Genomic DNA, 19105 nt, shown 5'->3' with positions numbered 1-19105 from the left:
GAGCTGCACATGACCTCCCTGTGGCTTGTTTTATAACTGAACATTTGTACTTCATACTCCCCTTCCCTTTTTGTGGCCACCCCCTCCCCTCTGGCATCATCAGTTTGTTCCCTGTGCCTGTGAGGGTGTCTCTGTTACATTTTACTAATTCATTTTTTTTTTTTAGATTCTACATAGAAGTGAAATCATACAGTATTTGTCTTTCTCTGTCTGACTTATTTCAGTTAACATAATACTCTCCAGTTTGTCCATGTTGTCCCAAATGACAAGATTTCATTAGTTATCGCTGAGTAGTATTCCAGTGTGTGTGTTCCTTATCCAATCATCTATCAATAAACACTTAGGTTGCTTTTATATCTTGGCTATTGTAAACAATGAAAATCCAAACCACAATGAGATACCACCACACACTTGTCAGAATGGCTGCTGTTCACAGTATAACAAAGAACCAGTGTCGGTGAGGATGTGGAGAAAAGGGAGGCCTTGTGCTCTGCTGGATTGTAAACTGGTACAGCCACATGGAAAATGGTATGGAGATTCCTCAAACAATTACACAGAACTGCCCTAGAATCCAGCCATTCCTCTTCTGGGTATCTGTCTGAGAAAAACAAGGACACTAATTTGAAAAGATATCTGCACCCCAATGTTCCTGGCAAATTCCAAGATTTTTGGTGTGAGTTTTAACTACACTACAGTGCCTATCCGTTGAGAATTAGAACAGTAAGAGAAAGAGTTCCCCAAGGAGGAAACATGTGATGACCATAGCTTGGGGCCTGTCTATTTAAGGGTCTGGCGAGAAAAGGGTCCAATAAAGAGAAAGGGACCGAAGAGTACCGGGAAGTGTGTGACTCTAGAAAGCAGGGCCGTGGGTGGAGAGCTTCCCGCAGGAGGGCGGGCAGCATTCTTAGGCATGACCCACAGTGTCAGATGCTCCGGCCTTCAGATCACCTTCTTCTCTGCACATCTGCCTTCTTCTCACGTGGACTCTTGTTGTACACAGTTTGCCTTTAGCTCCTGAGCTAGATCACAGATGCCTTAAGGGCAAGGTCCATGTCTGCTTTTCCTTCTAGTCTCTGTACTGCCTACCCAGCGCTGTGCGCAAAGACTGATATGAAATGTGAAAGCTCTCTGCACGGGGAAGATTAATCATCACTAGGATTTTTCCAAAGGCACAGTCTCCAGTGCCAAGAGCACATTTGTTTAAAATGTGCGCTTAAATTTGAATGAATCTGCCTAAATGGTGCCATCTGTTCTTAGGCAGTTTCAGAAATGTTTTAATACAATTTTATCTGGAAAAGGACAAATGCTGATGAGACATGAAGACGTCCTTAAATAAACACAGAGCAGACACCCGCACATTCAATCACACTTAAACGGCTACACATAAAGAATGTTTTCTGAGGTTTAAGAAAATTTTAGCTAAGAGGACACCGACTACTACTTCATGCAGAAAATATTTATGAGACGTTACAAAATTGTAGGCATGGACTCCTACAGCCTATTACGGCATTTTAATTACAGACTCCAGAAATGCATCGTAATTGATATAAATCACATTCCTTTGAAATGGGTACACTCTTCCCCTCTTCACTAGGGGCCTACATTTTCCTGTGACTTCAGTATCCCAGTTGAGAAGATGAAGACAGCTGTCGGGGCACTCACTATGGTTTTCTTTTATATCTATTGTCAACTTGACTTTCATTACAGTACTGTAGGATTTATTGTTGTGTGAATGTAACAGTGGAAGGAAACCCATGTTTAAGTTCTGCAAATAACTTACAGTCACTTCCAGAACACCTCAACTTAGGTTCTAAATTTGAGTTTGCGGTTTTGCATGCACGGTTATTTGCTGATCCACTTTAGCAAAATCACACACTGGCTAGGCCGGGTATAGTTATTGTGGCAACAAGTAATGGGTCAAATTTTCAGCCTATTTACCTCACTAGCTACATCATCATCATCAAAACTATGCCAGTATTTTGACATCTGTGTATTTTGCTCATTGGCACAAGTCAATGATAGTGTACATCAAGAATTTATATTTACAGGCAATTTCTGGTTGAAATAGCATCCAAGCATGTTAACCTTCTGCACACATGTGCATCCATATGGAGTCTTTGTTTAAATTCCATTCTGCAAAAGTGGGGCTCTGAAAACTCATATGAACACTCATTTGGAATATTTTTAGATAATTTTTATTTTTATACTAGAAGCCCAGTGCATGAAAATTGTGCATTGGGGTGGTGGCCTGCAGCCCAGCCCTTGCCCTCTCACTATCCAGGACCCCTAAGGGGATGTCCACCTGTTGATTTAGGCCCGACCCCCCTGGGGCTCCTGCTGCTGCACTTGCCAGCCATGAGCCTGGCTTCTGTCAGCGATACTCTCTCTGTGGGAGTTCACTGACCACCAGGGCACAGCTCCTGTATGGGGCCAGGGTGGGATAGGAATGAAGTCGTTATAGCTCTAATTATTTTGCTCTACCTTATTTATGGGTTTAAACATTTTTTTTTTTTAAATACCGATTAACACCGAAACTGGTTTGGCTCAGTGGATAGAGCGTCAGCCTGCAGGACTAAAAATGTCCCAGGTTCAATTCAGGTCAAGGGCATGTACCTTGGTTGCAGGCACTTCCCCAGTAGGGGGTGTGCAAGAGGCAGCTGATCGATGTTTCTCTCATCGATTTTTCTAACTCTATCCCTCTCTCTTCCTCTCTGTAAAAAAAATCAATAAAATATATTTAAAAAAATAAAATAAAATATTGATTAACCATTTTCAGGTATACTCTTTACAGGTTGTCTGTTCATAATATTTGTTCTTTTATCTGAATTGTCTTTTTCTTATTAATTTCTGGGAGCTCTTTATTTCAAATATTAATCTTTTGTCAGCTATATGTCTTGCAAATACCTTCTCTCAATCTTCAAACTTTGTGGTAGATTTTATAACCAGAAGTTCTTTAATTTTGGATCATTAGGTCAAATATTTTATATCAACTTGTATTTGTATTTTACGTCTTATCATAAAATATCCATTACTACATTGAGTTGATTGCAATTTGCTACCATATTTTCTTACATTAATGTTAAAGTTGTAGTATTTTATACTTAACTCTTTAATATATCCTGGAATTTATTCATGTGTATAGTGTGAGGCGATCTATGTTTTTCCAGATGGATGGCCATTTATTCCAGCACCATTGTTGACTGACCTTCCTTCCTCACTCTGGAGTGACCACACCTCAGTCCTACAGGGCTCCTGAGTGAGCACAGCATGTTCCCTGACCCTGTCACCATAGTTTTAACTGTGGTGCCATCATTATGCCCTTTGGTATATAGCAGGACAAGTCCCCTTTCCTGTTTTATTCTTTCATATAATTGTTTTTGTTATTTTTCAATATTTGCTCTTTGCATCTGATTTTTAGAATCAAGTTGTTTGTTCTGTTCCAGAAACAAAACCTGTGGCATTTTTATTTCAACCACATTGACTATGTAGGTTAATATAGATACATTAACATATAGATTAATTTTGATTTTTCACCCATGAAACTGTATTTTAATAGCTAGTGCACCATTAATTCAGGTTTTCTTTTTGTGCCTTTATTATAATTCTGCTTTTTCCCTACAAATTACACATTTTGTAGGATTAATTCCTTATTATCTCATCATCTTTACAACATTATAATACTTCCTGATTAATTATTGCTGGGTTATTAAAACTTAATTGACTTCACATTTTGATCTTGCAGAAAGAGAAACAGAAAGAAAAAAAAAACTGTAGGTCTTAACAGTTTGTTTGTAGATGGTTTTGCATGTTCTATGTAGGCCACCATATTTCCTGTATATAATGACACTTGATCTTGTATTTTCCTATTGCTATGCTTGTATATTTTATTTCTTATTTATTCCATTGGCTGGGACCTCCGGTTCTGTGTTAGGTGGTAGCAGTGATTGTGTTTACAACTGTGTAATGAATTCTCTCAGCACATCCATTCTCACCATGATAGCCAGATTGAGCATTTCGATATGGCTAGCCAAAGTTAAGGTATGAATTGTTGTCATGTTATGAAATAAAATTGTCATATTAGTAAGAGGATACAAGCTTTACCGCATTCAAGCTCTTTTCTCCTTTTCTGAATTAACCCATCTACATATGCTGCCAGGCATTCAATATGTGAAACAGTTAAAATAATTCAGCTACAAGTGTATGGTTGTTGTTCCATTTGACAGCAACGGCTTCATGGAAAATGTCTTATTGGAAATAGAAATTTATATATGTTGATATTCTTCAACATTTCTCATTGTTCACTTTGTTTTGTTTTGAACTTCTTTTTTTGTAGACTCCTATGAACCAAGCTTCCACTCGTTCCCACTGCATTTTCACTGTTCACTTGTCAAGCAAAGAACCGGGATCTGCAACTGTCCGACATGCCAAACTTCATCTGGTGGACCTGGCTGGTTCCGAGCGAGTCGCAAAGACTGGAGTTGGGGGCCAGCTCCTGACAGAGGCCAAGTATATCAACCTGTCTCTGCATTACTTAGAACAGGTGAGATGGGCAGATGGGGCCGTAACTGTATCTACCATTTGTTGACTGTGTATTTTGCATCTGGAGTTCTAACATTTTGTTTTGTTTTGCTTCTTTTTTATTTTCTTGTGGTGAAATATACATAACATAAGGATTACTTTTTAATATTTTTTAATCCTCACGTAGGGATATGTTTATTGATTTTAGAGAGAGAGGAAGGAAAGAGAGAAAGAGAAACAGAAAGAGAAACAAAGAGAGAAACATCCATGTGTGAAAGAAACATCGATTGTTTGCCTCTAGTACACATCCCAATTGGGGATTGAACCTGCAAACTGGGTATGTGCCCTGACCAGGAATCAGAACTGGCCACCTTTCAGTGCACTGGACAACAGCCAACCAACCGAGCCACAGCCACCAGGGCTATTTTGAATGTCAGGATTTGATTTTGAGGGCAGAGAAAGCTCAGATGAATTTAGCTTTATAAAGCTTCCCAAAAAAAATTCTCATCTCTATAATGAGTGAATTGAATGAGATTTCTCACATTCCTTTCAGCGCTGAGTATAAATGCTGTGACTTGAATGTTAACGATGGCTACCACTTCCAAATTCTAAAAGGAGAGAAACGTGATCAAAAACTGGAGTGGAGAAATAGAGTATGTCATCAGGCAGAAGGACTTGTTAATGAGTGGTGGAGGCTAAAAGATTTAAGGGGGAAAACACCTTTTTAAATTACCGAATGAACCTTCTGAGACTCATGTTGTTTTGGTGTCACATGCTTTGTAATGGTCAAGTTGGCTGAAAAAGTGAGAGAAAACCTAAGGAGCTCTGTCTGAACAAGGTGCACATGGGTACACTCTGACCAAAGGAATCCCGGTGAGGCAGCCCAGAGCACAAGGCCGCGTGGCACCAGATCGTTCTCGTGTCTCTGTGAGAGTCAGCATTCCTGAGCTCCTTCCTGCTCCGGTATTACTCCTTCTCCTTAACAGAGCTTCTTACTTAGTACCTCACTGACGAAACATTGAGAGGAAACCATAGTGGACTGTATGCAATGTGCTTTCTGCGAAGAAAGGCACCTCTTTGTTTCAGATGGGAGCACTGCCTGTCATTCCCTCTACGTCCATCTGTTCATAGAAGATAACGTTCATCAGTTGAATCAGAATTTCCACCAGTTGTAATCACTCAAGAGAAATATGTTGCCCTAACCCTTTCTTTTTCTTTGTTTTGCACAATCTTTGCAAGCTGCTAGTTCTCATTAGAGCTCTTTCTCTCCCCACATATCTTCTCTTCAAAATCCTCGGAGCATCAGCCCCACGGGGGATGCATTGGTGGCCACGTGGCATTTGATTTTTTGAATAACGACTGCATTGATTTAACAAGTACTTATGGGGGACGCAATGTGCTGAGGTCTGAGCCTGCCCTGGAGCACAGTGATGAACAAAACAGACACAGTCTTTGCCCTGAGGGTGGTGGCCAGTGCAGGGAGACATGCACTGAGGAAGAAGGCGCCTGTCATCCCGGCGAGAGCTTGCAGAGAGAGTCTGAGGAGTGAGAGAGCTGGCCACGGCGCACGTAGACAGCAGAGGGAGCGGCCACGGGGCTCTCTCAGCGCTGACATTAGGCAGACACCTGCAGATTGAGCAGGAACAAGCCAGATCAGAACTGGGTAGAGCCTTGCAGGCAGAGGGGACCGTTGGCCCTTGGCTCCGGCCAGGGCAATGGCTGCATCAGGGTCCCAGCGACTCTCACATGGCAGTCACCAATGGTTCTGAATGCAATTCCTCTGTTTCATTCACCCACTGCATCATTCCAATTGCTAACTATTTACACTGATGTCAGCTCATAGAGAAAGGAGATTAGCATGAGAGGAAAGAGCATAAACGTGGAAATGTAGTATGTAGACGTGGATATGTGGGATTAAGTTGGGAAATAGCTGCCACAAAGAAAGGAGGTGGGTGATAGAGAAATTTTGGAATTTCACACAGAAAGAGATAAGAGAGAGAGAACCACAGAGTACACAGAATGATAATAAAAACAGCAGGTAGATACTTTAATGAAATAACAAGTCAAAGACTTTCATAATCAAATGTTCTTTGTGTCCAAGGAGACTAGAAGTCTAACACAAATTAGAATTAGCTTCATTCATTCATTTATGCATTCACCAACTTGTGATTGCGTGTCCACTGGGTGCTACGAGTTACTTTAGGCAATGGGGATAAACGTTTGATTGAGGACTGGGCTGTGCTGTCATGCTCTCCAGGGAAAGAACAAATCATATAAGTGACTTCTCACCCTGCAGTGAGATAAAAGCTGAAACAGAAATCCACATATCAGAAATGAATTACATCCTCTGGATCTCAGTCACTGTATCAGAGGGAGATGGATTTGGCCTTGGACATTCAGGCAACCTCTGCTACATTAATTAGCACACAGTGGCTCTAGAAACTGTGGGACTGTAACTTCCCTCGGCCAGAACCGGAGCCCTCCACCTGCTCTGGCCCAGGTATCCTGGGCCCGTGCACCTGGCTGGGCGCTTGAGTAAATAACGCCATGTGCCAGGTGCCGTTGGTTTCGGAGTTCTCCTGGTGTATGCAGCACTTTTTCCAAAAGTCTTCTCCAAAACATCTTAAACCACAACAGCAGGGTGATCTCAGCCCAGAACTGGAGTCCGTGGAGGATAAAGGGGCCAAGCAGACTTGTTCTAACTGTGAGCCTCCCGGGCGCTCCTGGTGTGACAGTCCCACCCGCCCAACACGCAGCGAGAAACTACCGGGAGCACAGAAACCCGAGTCAGGTCCCTCCCGCCAGTGGGACTCAAGGGGGCTTCCACCTGGCTGCCACGGAGCGCTTTGTGCTCAGAGGAAGAGCCCGAGGGTGCCAGTGCCCTGTGACCACACAGATCTCTCCAGGTTCCAGAGGTGATCGCCATGCACTGTGAGCTCTGACAAGTGAACCTCTTTCATTCACTCAGTGGTTAACCGAGTTATTGATGTTAGGCCTGGCTTCTAGGCACTTGGAGGTATGATTGTGTACAATGTGGGTTTCACTCTTGTCACTTAAAGAATATCTTCAGAAACATGTTATTGTTGTATTTATATATAAAATCCAACATGGAAGTGAATGTTAAAAAAATAAATAAATAAATATACAACCCCGGTGTATGACCAGCTCCTTCCCCTTGGGTTCCCGCCCACTGCAGCCCCCAAAGCAGCCCCCGCTCTGCTCCTCCCAGGCCTGACCACTCTGCAGAGCTGGGTCAGGGCTGATTGGGGACCCCTAAGCATTTCATCACTGAGGTGACACCTGCTCAGAGTCTCTTCTGAAGAAATGGCCTGCGACTGGGTCTTTGTGGCTAAGACAAGTCTCTACGGGGATCAGGGATCATAAAGTTCATAGTCTGAAGATGCCTCCAAACTCAGTGCCTTCTGTTTACCAAGAACTAACCCAAAAATGATCTCTATTGATCTCTAAAGGGTTTCTGAGAGCCAGGAAGCATTCTCATCCCCCTGTCACAGGTGGGGATTTTACAGGTGAATAAACTGAGGCTAATACATTTAAGAGATTTGTTTAAGTGGCAAAGCTGGATTCTGACTCCAAATCCTGGGTTCTTTCTTTGATCAGGAACTGGTTTCATTTCCCAATTTTTATAGTCTGTATTTTCTAACTTATAATCCCACTTTGAATTTTAATGATTTCCTTTAACAATTTCAGAACCCTTTCTGGAGAGGACACTGGGATTGCCTTCTCTTGTATACACCACTCATTCCAGGGGTAGCAGCCAGGAGCCCATCCAGCTCCAGGAGTGGACCCTGATTGGTTGAAACCTGTCTTTCTCTAGGCTGCAATGATTGGTTTGTGGATGAGCCCATGACCCCAGGCTGCTGGACCCATGACCCAAGTTGGTCTCTAGAGAAGCTGATTGGAAAATAAAGATCCTTTCCCACCTCTGTTATGAATAAGGAAGTTAGTAACTGGCATTTGCCTGAAGGAGAGGCAGACTTCTACCATGTGAAAGATAGAGCAGAGATACGGGCATAACTAAATCTTTGGTGGTAGCATTGAGCCAATCAATTTCCCTTATGATTAAAGCCAACTCGGATTATGTTTTCTGTTACTACAACAAAAGACAAGTTAACTAACACCACTTAGTGTCGACAGGAAGTTTAATATGTTCTCCTTTATGTTGTCTAAGTTGTCAATAAAACTGTTAAATAGAGGAGATATCAATATTATTTCTTGGAGCAGGGAAAAAATAGTGACATTTGTTTTGTGAAACCTTCAATGTATTTAGGACATTGTTAGATATTTAACTGGTGACTCATAAACACTAGTGCCACCCTCTCTGCACATCTGTCAGACCTGCCTTGCTGCTTTCAGATACTTCATTGTCCCCTTGGCTCTGCTCAGCACCCTGGGCAGCCACCTGGCCACTCAGACTTGAGTCTGGCCCACTGCCTTTCCAATGATATCGAAATTAGTTCCCAAAAATACTATTCCATGCGAGTGACCCTCACACTGCCTTCCCAGTCAGCTAATTAATCTACTCATTTATCTGTTCAGATTAATCTACTCATTTATCTGTTCAGATTAATTTAACAAAAACGTGGTGAGCACATGTTGGACACATGGTGAGCACACATCTGACCACACCTCCGCGCTCAGCAAACACTGCGATATCCCCACTTGCCACTGAGACATAAAGTCCTAGATTCCAGAAGCTTCCCTGTGGCTGCTGCAGAAAAGACAGATGCCTTTGTTACCACACTGTCCTGTAAATCTGATCGTCCTCAGGGCCACCACCCTCCTCGCTCACTTCCAGATCCCACACAGGGCGGTCTGCTCAATGGAGCTCCTTCTCAGGCAAAACGTGAGTTACAAGAGAGATTAGGAAATGTAGTTTTACAGGAACTAAAACTAGAATGGGGCTGTCATGAGAGCTGAGTGAGACAATTTAGTTTCTGCCACATGTACTGGGCACTGGGCACTGTTCCAGGCAGTGGGGATAGAGCAATGAACAGGAGAAATAAAGTCCCTGGCCTGTGGAGAGAAAGCCTAGGAGGAAGGCAGATAACTAACGAGTTCATGAAATTTCTGCCAGTGATAAGTGCCTGAAGAAAAATGGAATGGAGTGACAACTTGGAGATAGGGATGTTGCTTTTTATAGGGATTCAGGGGAAGCCCTGTGGATAAGTGAAGTTGGAGTAAAGATTGGAATGATGAAAAGCAGGAAGCTGTATGAAAATCTGGGATACCCTAGCTGGTTTGGCTCAGTGGATAGAGTGTTGGCCTGCAGACTGAAGGGCCCCAGATTCTCTTGTGGTCAGGGGCATATGCCCAAGTTTCAGATTCAGTCCCCAGTAGGGGGCATGCAGGAGGAAGCCAATCAATGATTCTCTCGTCATTGAAGTCTCTCTCTCTCTCTCTCTCTCTCTCTCTCTCTCTCTCTCTCTCTCTCTCTGTAATCAATAAAAAAAAAAACTTAAAAACAAACAAACAAAATCTGGGGCAAGAATATATTTCATGTAAAAGGAGCAGTTCAAAGGCTGTGAGGTGATCAGCTTGGCATGGCAAGGACGGTTGGAGCAATGAATATATGACGGGATAAAGTCAGATAGGTAGACAGGGAGCAGACCACACAGGAGTTGGGGCATGATACTAAGTGCATCATGAAAGTTGTAAGCAAGGCAGTTACGATGTAACTTACATTTCTGAAGGATCCCTCTGGCTGCTCCGTGGAGACTAGACCATGTGAGGGCAAAAGGAGAAGCCAAGAGACTGATTCAAAGACATAAGCCATTATCTCCAGAAGGAAGATGGAGGCTGGGGCTGGAGTGATTGCAGAGCTGTGGGGAAAAGTGGTCCAATTCTGGGTATGTTTTATAGTTAAACCCAATAGAAAATTGCTCAAGATCAGATGAAGGGAAATAATAAATGATGCCTGAGATTTTGGACTGAGCCAGTAAGTGGATGGTGGTGCCAATTATAACGGGTAAAGTCTGGGAAAGAATCAGGTTTAGGGGTAGAGGGGAGAGAATGTAAAGAATAGACATCCAAGATGTTCTAGTAGAGCTGCCATAGGGGTAAGCTCAGGGAAGAGGTGAGGCTGATTATGTCAGCAGGGAGACATCAGGATATAGATGTTCTTAGGGCCAGGAGCTTGGGTGAGTTTACATAGGGAGAGAGTGTAAGTAAAAAAGAAAAGAGGATCAAGGATGAAGCCCTGGACCAGCCCAAAATTTATAATTTGGGAAGACAAAAAGGAAGCATCCATTGACTCGTTTTTAAGAAAGATGAAAAACGGGAGTGTGGTGTCCTGATTACTAAGTGAATAATGCTTCCTAAAGGAGGTACTTTTTAGATTCAGAGGTCTAATAAGATGGCAATTGATGCTTTTGGTTCAGTGGGGGTTGGTGCTGACCTTGCAAAGAGCCGCCTTGGTTTAGTACCTATCGTGGGCATGCAGGATGGGGATGATGCAGGTGTGAGGAAGAGAAATTGGTTAGAGGAAATAGGGGTTAATTGTAGAAGGGACACAGGTGAGAAGAGGAGAGGGTGGAGTGCTGGCCTTACACAGGAGCAGGTCAGTAACTGGAGGAGGGTAGAATGTGGATTTAGTGACAGGTCACAAGTTGGTCCTGGTTAGTAAGAAGGGTGTGTGGCTATCAGCTCAGATTGAAGGCAGAGAGGAGGTTGGTAGAGGTTTGAAACAAAACAATATGACAGCCTCCTTTCTGAGAGTGGAAAAGTGATTTTTTGTGAGAGAGTGAAATATCACAGGATTTCTGGTTTGCATTGAAGTCAGTGGTCATGAATTTCAAGCAGATCAGTGTGTAAGTTCTATGTTTTTGCTCATAACAGCCTTCAAAAATAGTGCTCTACTATTGTTTTGTAAAAGAAAGAAGTAGAAGAAGTTCTGATGGTGGGGATTGCATACCGGGAGAGGGAAAACCAGGACAATGCAGGTGTTGGCAGTATTTTCAAGAGCCAGGGTGTTGTGGTGCCCCTGAAGGCGCATCTGTGGGTCACTTGTTCCTGGTGCTTTGCTGTGGGCATCCCAGCACTGGATTCATCTTCCCAGGAAAACCCTGAGCCCCCAGTGGCTCCTTTGGGGACAACCCACAGCAGCCTTTCTTTCATATACCATCCACCCATCTAGAACCTTCCATTTAAGTAACTAAGACATACAGGACTAAGGTGAACAAGCCTTAGTTGAATCAACATAGATGGCCCCATCACTTAGAATGATACCAGACATATAGACTTCCCTTACAGGCCAGGTACTACCCAAATTTGTACATTTCACTCTTTTAATCTTCCCAGCTACCTTTGAGGTAAGCACTGTTTTTCCCTGAACTATAGATGAGGAGACTGAGGCATGACCCTGTGATGCTAGAGTTTGGACCTGCACAGTCTGGCACCAGAATCTAACCTCTACTGCCTGTTCTTTATTGTTTATTTTGTTGCCTATGAATCTGTAAATTTTATTTTTTTAATTACTCAGAAATGTGTATACACTTTAATAAGATTTTAGTACCATATTAAAGTTTACATTTTGATCTCCAAATAAAGATTTCACCTTCATGAATAGATGCATGTTATAAAGCTGAGATCTTTGTAATTCTAGAGGCAAGTGTAATTTCCTCATCAAGTTTATAACTATTTTAAATATCAAGGGCATTAAGCACAGGCCTGCTGGGAATTTTATAATTAAAAATAAATCAGCAGCCCCACTGGAGTGGCTTAGTTGGTTTAGCCTCCTCCCGTGCACCAAAAGGTTGCTGGTTCAACTCCTGGCAAGGGCGAATACCCAGGTTGCAGGTTCGATCCATGGTAAGGGCATGTATGGAAGCAACCAATCAATGTTTCTCTCTCACAATGATCTCTCTCTCTCTCTCTCTCTCTCTCTCTCTCTCTCTCTCTCTCTCTCCATCTCTCTCTCTCTCTGCTTTTGAGTGAGGATTAAGTAAATAAATAAACAAATAAATCACCAATGAAGAGAAGCAGCTTCTGATAAATCAATATGTAGTTTTTGCTGTTAAACTAATGTTTAATTTTGACTCATTTTTAAGAAAGATAAAAAATATTGCCTAACCAGGCATTATTTCAAAGTCTTAAAAATACAATTTTGTGAATTTAAATTTTTTTTACTTTTCTGGTTAAGGCTACTTCAAATATAAAAGGTATCAAACGGATACTGATTTGCCTCTTTTAACTTGAAGATGAGAGGCAGACTAAGTTTGGTAGTATTTCTCAAAACTGGCATGATTTCTTCCTGAGTCTTTATATGAATTCCCAGTGGCTGCAAGCAGAACACTAGTGTGGCCAGCTCTGCACAAGCTCTATCATGTGTCCAGAAATTGCAGAGTTCCCCTTGGTATGTTTTCGCTACATGTGCTTCATTCCATCTCCACTGTTACTGCACTGAATGCTGTTGAGGTATTTCTCCTGAGCCCGAGTGCTGGGCGACTACCTGCATTGCCTCACATTTCCCTGTGGGTTTTCATCGCAGTTGTTGCTCAGTTGTCCTACGTACGTGTTCTGCTAGGCTGACGACATTCTCTGTCTGCCCTACCTCAGGTCATCATTGCCCTTTCAGAAAAGCACCGTTCGCACATCCCCTACAGGAACTCCATGATGACCAGCGTCCTGAGAGACAGTTTGGGAGGGAACTGCATGACGACCATGATTGCAACGCTCTCGCTGGAGAAAAGGAACATCGACGTATGTTGGCTCTTCTTCCTGCAGCTCTCAGTCCGAGTTATTAATGTTAGTCTGAGTGTAGAGTCGAGGGTCCTGGGTGGGTTTCCATCTTTTCAGCTGGTTAGGGTATGCCATACAGAATCCACAGCTTTGTGTTATTTGTCAGCATTACACTGAGTGGCCAGATTATTATGCGTTCAGAGATCATAATCATCTGGCCACTCAGTGTATAATGACCCCATTTGAGAATTGACTTCACATAGCACAGGATGGTTTGAAGAAGCCTTGTACAAAAGTTTCAGAAGGCTTGCTGATGGGTGGTGCGTTACCTTGTCAGAGACATGCGAGAGGAGACGTCAGCTCCTCCTGCCCCACTTGGCTCTGGCTTACTGAGACACTTGGGAGTCATCTCCGAGATGTGTCCCTCAGCATGGCGCTAGGCGCAGTGCCCAGGATGCTTTGGCAGGACTCGCTACCGAATGGCTTTCCTGGAGTCTAACTGGCATTTCATACATTTCAGTTAAATGTCAGTGGTCCAGACTTTCTCTGAAAGAGGAAATGGCAGGTGCCTCTCAAAACAAGGCCGTGCACCCCCTCCCCTGTGCCCCGCCTCTCTTTTTGGCCTGTTACAAGCATTTATTTTGTCGTCTTTCATGCTGATGGACCAGGGCACCTTTTCTGGTTGTGATTGGCATACGTAGCTCTGCTTTCACAATGAACAGTTGAGAAACACATGCTAGTTGCCACTTAGGACCTGGCTCTCCCATATCTTTGGCTCTGATCATTTTATTAGGCCCAACCAACACCTTAATAACAAATACTGTTCTAGAGCAAGGCTCCCTAAGCTGGAGGCACGTTTCCTCGTTGTGTCTCATGCACATCACTTTTCAGATGTGCAGCCTTTCCCTTTCACTTCCCTATGCCGTGGCATTTTAAGGTGTTGTTTTGCTTTCTCAGGAGTCTATATCTACCTGCAGATTTGCACAGCGGGTGGCGCTCATAAAGAACGAAGCTGTTCTTAATGAAGAAATTGACCCCAGACTGGTAAGCAACTTTTAGCTGACTGTATTTTAAAAAATCAAACTACTGTGTCAAAGATTAGCTAAACTCTGGGGGCACTTACTCGGCCTAACCAGGCGATGTTCTAAGTCCTGAGAGCGTGTTGACTCATTTAATCCTCCCAGCAACCTTATGAGTAGATGCCATTTCTAGCCCCATTTTACAAATGGCGAAACTGAAGCACAGAAATGATAAATAACTTGCTCAGAGTCATGGTGCTCATAGGTAGCAGCCCCAGGATTCAGATACAGACAGCCTGACTCAAGGGCCTGTGCTCTTACCCCATTCCTCCACTAGGGAAGCGTGCATGAGTCCTGAGGACTTACACAGTGGAATCATACAGTTACATTTATATGCAGGTTGTAGCCTTTCAGAAATGCTTAACTTCCTAGAGACAATAATAATAGACCATCTTATGAAAACCTTGTAGAGAAAAGCAAGCCCTACTAGTTATAAAATAGGACCCTATTTTGCATAACTCTTCTGTTATTTTTCTAGAAATTAAAAAAAAAATTATAATGGTTTGACCTATGGAAAACAGGCCAAGCTTCTAGCTTTATAACATGAATTGTACTTCATCAAAGTGATTTTTTAGACAAAAAAAATATTTGCAAGTTACATGATTCAGCTACTCATAAACACATATTTTCTTTTTTCTCTATTTTGTTGGTCTTCCATGAATGAAGTGAAATGCAGAATTCACTGAAAATTTTGACATAAAATATTTCAATTTTGTAAAACTCCAAAATTTAGATTATATTACTCTTCAAGTCGCTCAGCTTTCTTTTTTTCTTCTTTTCTAGAAAATAAGCTGGTGTAAGCTTAATAGTGTGCATTAAAAAAAAAATGTGTAATCTTACCAACAGTGTTTTATTTACAAATTTCTCAAATTCCAAAAGAAAAATCTCAAATTCACCATTACCCATATTAACTACTCCCTCTTGCTTGATTGCTCTTCCTCCCCTGAAATCATTCCTCTGGAGGAGGAGGAGCAAGAGGAGAAGGAGGAGGAAGAAGAGGAGGAGGAAGAGGAAGCGGAGGAGGAGGAGAAGGAGGAGGAGGAGAAGGAGGAGGAGGAGAAGGAGGAAGGAATGTTGGATCTGTGTTCTATCCCCTGGTAGAACTCTCTCCAGGAGAAACCATTGGGTGGGGAAGGATCTGTTCCCAGCACAGGCCCTGGTCAGATACAGCATCCCATGGGCCTCACTGGACAGGGAGACTACATTCAGAGGAATTGAGTCAAGTGGAACTGAATCCTGGGATGAATCTCTTGCTGCCTGAACCCTGTCAACAGCCCTGAAATATTACTGTGCAGGAGAAAGACAGTAATGGGTTATTAGCCAAAAGCCAAAAATTAGTTTATAATGAAAGAAAATAAACATATTAGACATTTAGTTTTATTTATTTATTTATTTTGGCTAAAGAAACTTTTCTTTATAGAAACTTGAGAAAATTGAAGAAAAGTAAACATTATCATGTGTTTGATGCATGTCTGTGAGAAATTTAAAAACAAGAGTCCAAAGCTAGTAGCTGGTAATTGGACAAATGTGGAGGTCTTTCTGGTGCAGAATGATCTATGAAGTCTTGTTTCCTGGCCTCTTTCATAATTGCTTCTAAAACCTGGCATTACTGTCATTACCTTTTGTATTTCTGAAGCACAAGTGATAATGGAAAAGTTATCCTCAAAACCATCCCAAATACCACTTGAGTGGGATTTCCTCTATCTTTCCCTCAAAATTTCATGGCAAATGTGGACCAGCCCTGTCAGGTTGGATCAGCACGGATCTGACTTGCTTTCTTTATGAGAATTAGTGCCTCAGAGAGACAAGGTGATGAAGGAACTGGAACCAGCCAGAGTCTGCACTCACTGGGCATGCGTCAGATCTCAGGATGGCTTTCGCTCTGAAGTCCCCACAGTGACTCAAGGGGAATGTGGCTGTCACAATTTCAAAAACATGAAAAGTTGACTTGAGTCTTAAGATTTTTGTTCAGTAAAACAGAATATAATTTCTTAGATTTTACTTTGAAAGCCTCAGTAGAAGTAGAAAGCATGGCATCAATATTAACTGAGTAAAGGGAGGGTACACATGAATGACTCACATAGTTTCTGTCCAAGGTTTTCATTCTGCATAGCTTGATGATTCTGAGGATGTTTTTAAAAAGAAGCAAGTAACCAAAACCCACTCAGTTCTGCACACTTAAATGAAATTCTAGGAACACTGATATGTTCAAAATATTCCTATCATCTTCTTTGGAACTTCTATTGATGCGATACTGTTAATATGGAACTCACCTACATAAAAATTTAACAAGCATTTTCGATGGATTTACTTAAACTATATATATAGTGGGAGGAAATAGGAGAGTTCTCCAGGGCCCAGAAACAAAGCCGAGGCTGCAGTTGTCATGGAGACGACAGGAGAAGGGGATTCCAAGGCAGAGAGGTCAAAGCCTGAGAAGGCAGATAATGAACCTGAGGCAGCTCTTCCCTCCCCAAACTAAAACCAGTGAAAGTCTGAGCCTGAAAGGAAAGAATCTGTTCGCTTGGCCTAGACTCCATGTAGAATAAAACATGGCTTAACTGAAAATTTGAAATCCTAAGGCTCTGCCTCTCATGAATTTGAAGTTCAAATTTGAACTTGGTCTAGTAACATCCAAGCCAACAAGTTAGAAAGTAAATAATTAAGTAAATCCACAAAAGAGAAGTACAGAAATTAAAACATATAAAAACTAGTAAAAACAAAAGGAAAAGAAAGATACAGTGGAGAGAAACAACACAATCTGGAGTTTATTTTTAATATCAACAAATCTCTGGAAAGACTAATGAAAAATCAATAAAGAAAGCATGAAATGATATAACAGTATTTGGACTGTAAAGGGGACTTGTACCATTATATACAGCAACTGTCTTAAAATAATAATAAAGTACTTTGAATGTCTACATGGTATATATGTGAAAACTTAAACAAAATAGATAACTTCCTAGAAAAACATAACACTGAAACTAAAACAAAAAAAATTATAAAGCATGAATAGATCTACAACTAATAAATGCATTGACTCCATAATAACAAAGCTGCCTAAAAGAGGTCAAAAAGGAAAGGGAGGAAGCGAATGAGGGAAGGGCCAGACTCAATATTTTTTATGTTCATCAAAAATTGAAGGAAGAATAAAAATTGTATTTTATCTGCTAAATTTTATTTTAGCAACTTTGTATTATGATTGGTCATATGATATTAATATAGTGTGTGTTATCATGACCTAGTCGGGCTTATTTCAGGAATTTAAGGATAATCTATCATTAGAAAATAAATGAATGTGTAGTAAAATAAACATAACGATGGGAAAAATAAATACCAAATTTAGGGTAATGGTAATGGAGAATTCACTTAGGGCAAGCTATACAACACGAGGGCTTCAAAGAGTCTGTGATGTTTTATTTTTTAAGCTTAATAGTGGGCACAAAGTGCTCTTATACCTTTTTGTTTATCTGAGGTGGTTCATGCTAACAAAAAAAAATTACACAAATCAGGGGATTTGTCACATTTACAGCTTAAAAGAGAAAAATTTCATGATCACATCACCAGATGTATAAAAAACATATTTGATAACATTAAACATTCATATGTAGTTTGAAAAAACTCATCAAACTTTAAACAAATTTATTTTTCTCAAATTTATTTCCTGTTAAAATTTGAGGAGGGCCTTTGGCATAATTCATGAGCTGGGTCTAAAATTTATATAAAAGAGCAAATGACCAAGAATAGCCAAGTTTATTTGGAAAAGAATGAGATGAAAGGATCTTGTTGTATCTAGATGCCAAAATGTCTGAAGCTATAGTAATTAAAGAAGTGTGATATTGCCATATGTATAGTCAAGCAGACAAATGTTTTTAACAATAGCCTAGAAAAAGACACATTTATATATTGAAATATGTTATATAATAGAATTATAATAGCAAACCTTGTATGGTTAGCTGTATTAAAAATAAATTAAAAATAGATCCATATATTAGACTGTACAAAAATAAAATCAACCTAAATGTGAAAAGCAAAGCTTTAAAACTTTTATAAGAACGCATAGGAAAATATTCCTTTGGTTTTAGGTAAAATATATTTTCTTTAAGAAGACACAGAAATCCAACTCATAAGGGAAAAAGTTGATAATAAAATTATATTGAAATTTAAAACTTTCATTTAACAAAAAGAATACCATAAAGTGAAAATATTTGACATAGATTGGGATAAAATATGTGTGTTGCATAAAACTAATAAAGAGTTTGCATCCAGAATATTAAAGAAGCTGTAAATGAATAAGGAAGGAGAAAAAGCAACCCAACTGAATCTGAGCAAGAATATGAGTAAATAATCCACAAGAGAGGAGACCCAAAGAGCCAATATATGTATACATGCATAGATGATAAGCCACTCTAATAATCATGAAAATGCAGATTAGAACTGATTGAGATACCTTGTAAACAAAATTAAAGTGTCTGTCTATAGCATACATAGTGGCAATAATGTGGGAAAATGAACTGATATATAGCTGTTGAGAATGGAAATCGATACAGCCACTCTGAAGAGCAGTCTAACCCCATGTAATAAAGGGAATATGCAATACTCTACAGCAGTGGTTCCCAATATGCCCCCACAAGGGGGGCAATTTGATTTTTAAGAGGGGCAATTGGAGAATAAGTTATTAACAGTGAATTTTTTACATTTCTTATGGTTCTAGGGCCTCATATGCAGTATCTAAATATATATTGTGACATATTGATGCATTTCAGTTTTCTACTGTATGTTTCAAAATTTCATTTGTTATTTTTTCATAT

At 40.9% G+C, this 19105-nt stretch overlaps 1 protein-coding gene across 1 annotated transcript in view; it reads left to right on the top strand.

Moving 5' to 3' along the window:
• Positions 1–19105, top strand: part of KIF6 (kinesin family member 6) — a 354123-nt gene that overhangs the window by 121494 nt on the left and 213524 nt on the right. Inside the window, exons 7-9 of the mRNA XM_084890084.1 lie at positions 4334–4540; positions 13093–13236; positions 14173–14259. Coding sequence (XP_084746210.1) covers positions 4334–4540; positions 13093–13236; positions 14173–14259 — 438 coding nt within the window. The remainder of the gene's footprint in view (positions 1–4333; positions 4541–13092; positions 13237–14172; positions 14260–19105) is intronic.

Source organism: Pipistrellus hanaki (assembly GCF_964339955.1).
Source record: "Pipistrellus hanaki genome assembly, chromosome: 7".
Lineage (NCBI taxonomy): Eukaryota > Metazoa > Chordata > Mammalia > Chiroptera > Vespertilionidae > Pipistrellus > Pipistrellus hanaki.
The sequence above is the reverse complement of the archived record's forward strand: the minus strand, read 5'-3'. Positions and strand labels throughout refer to the sequence as shown.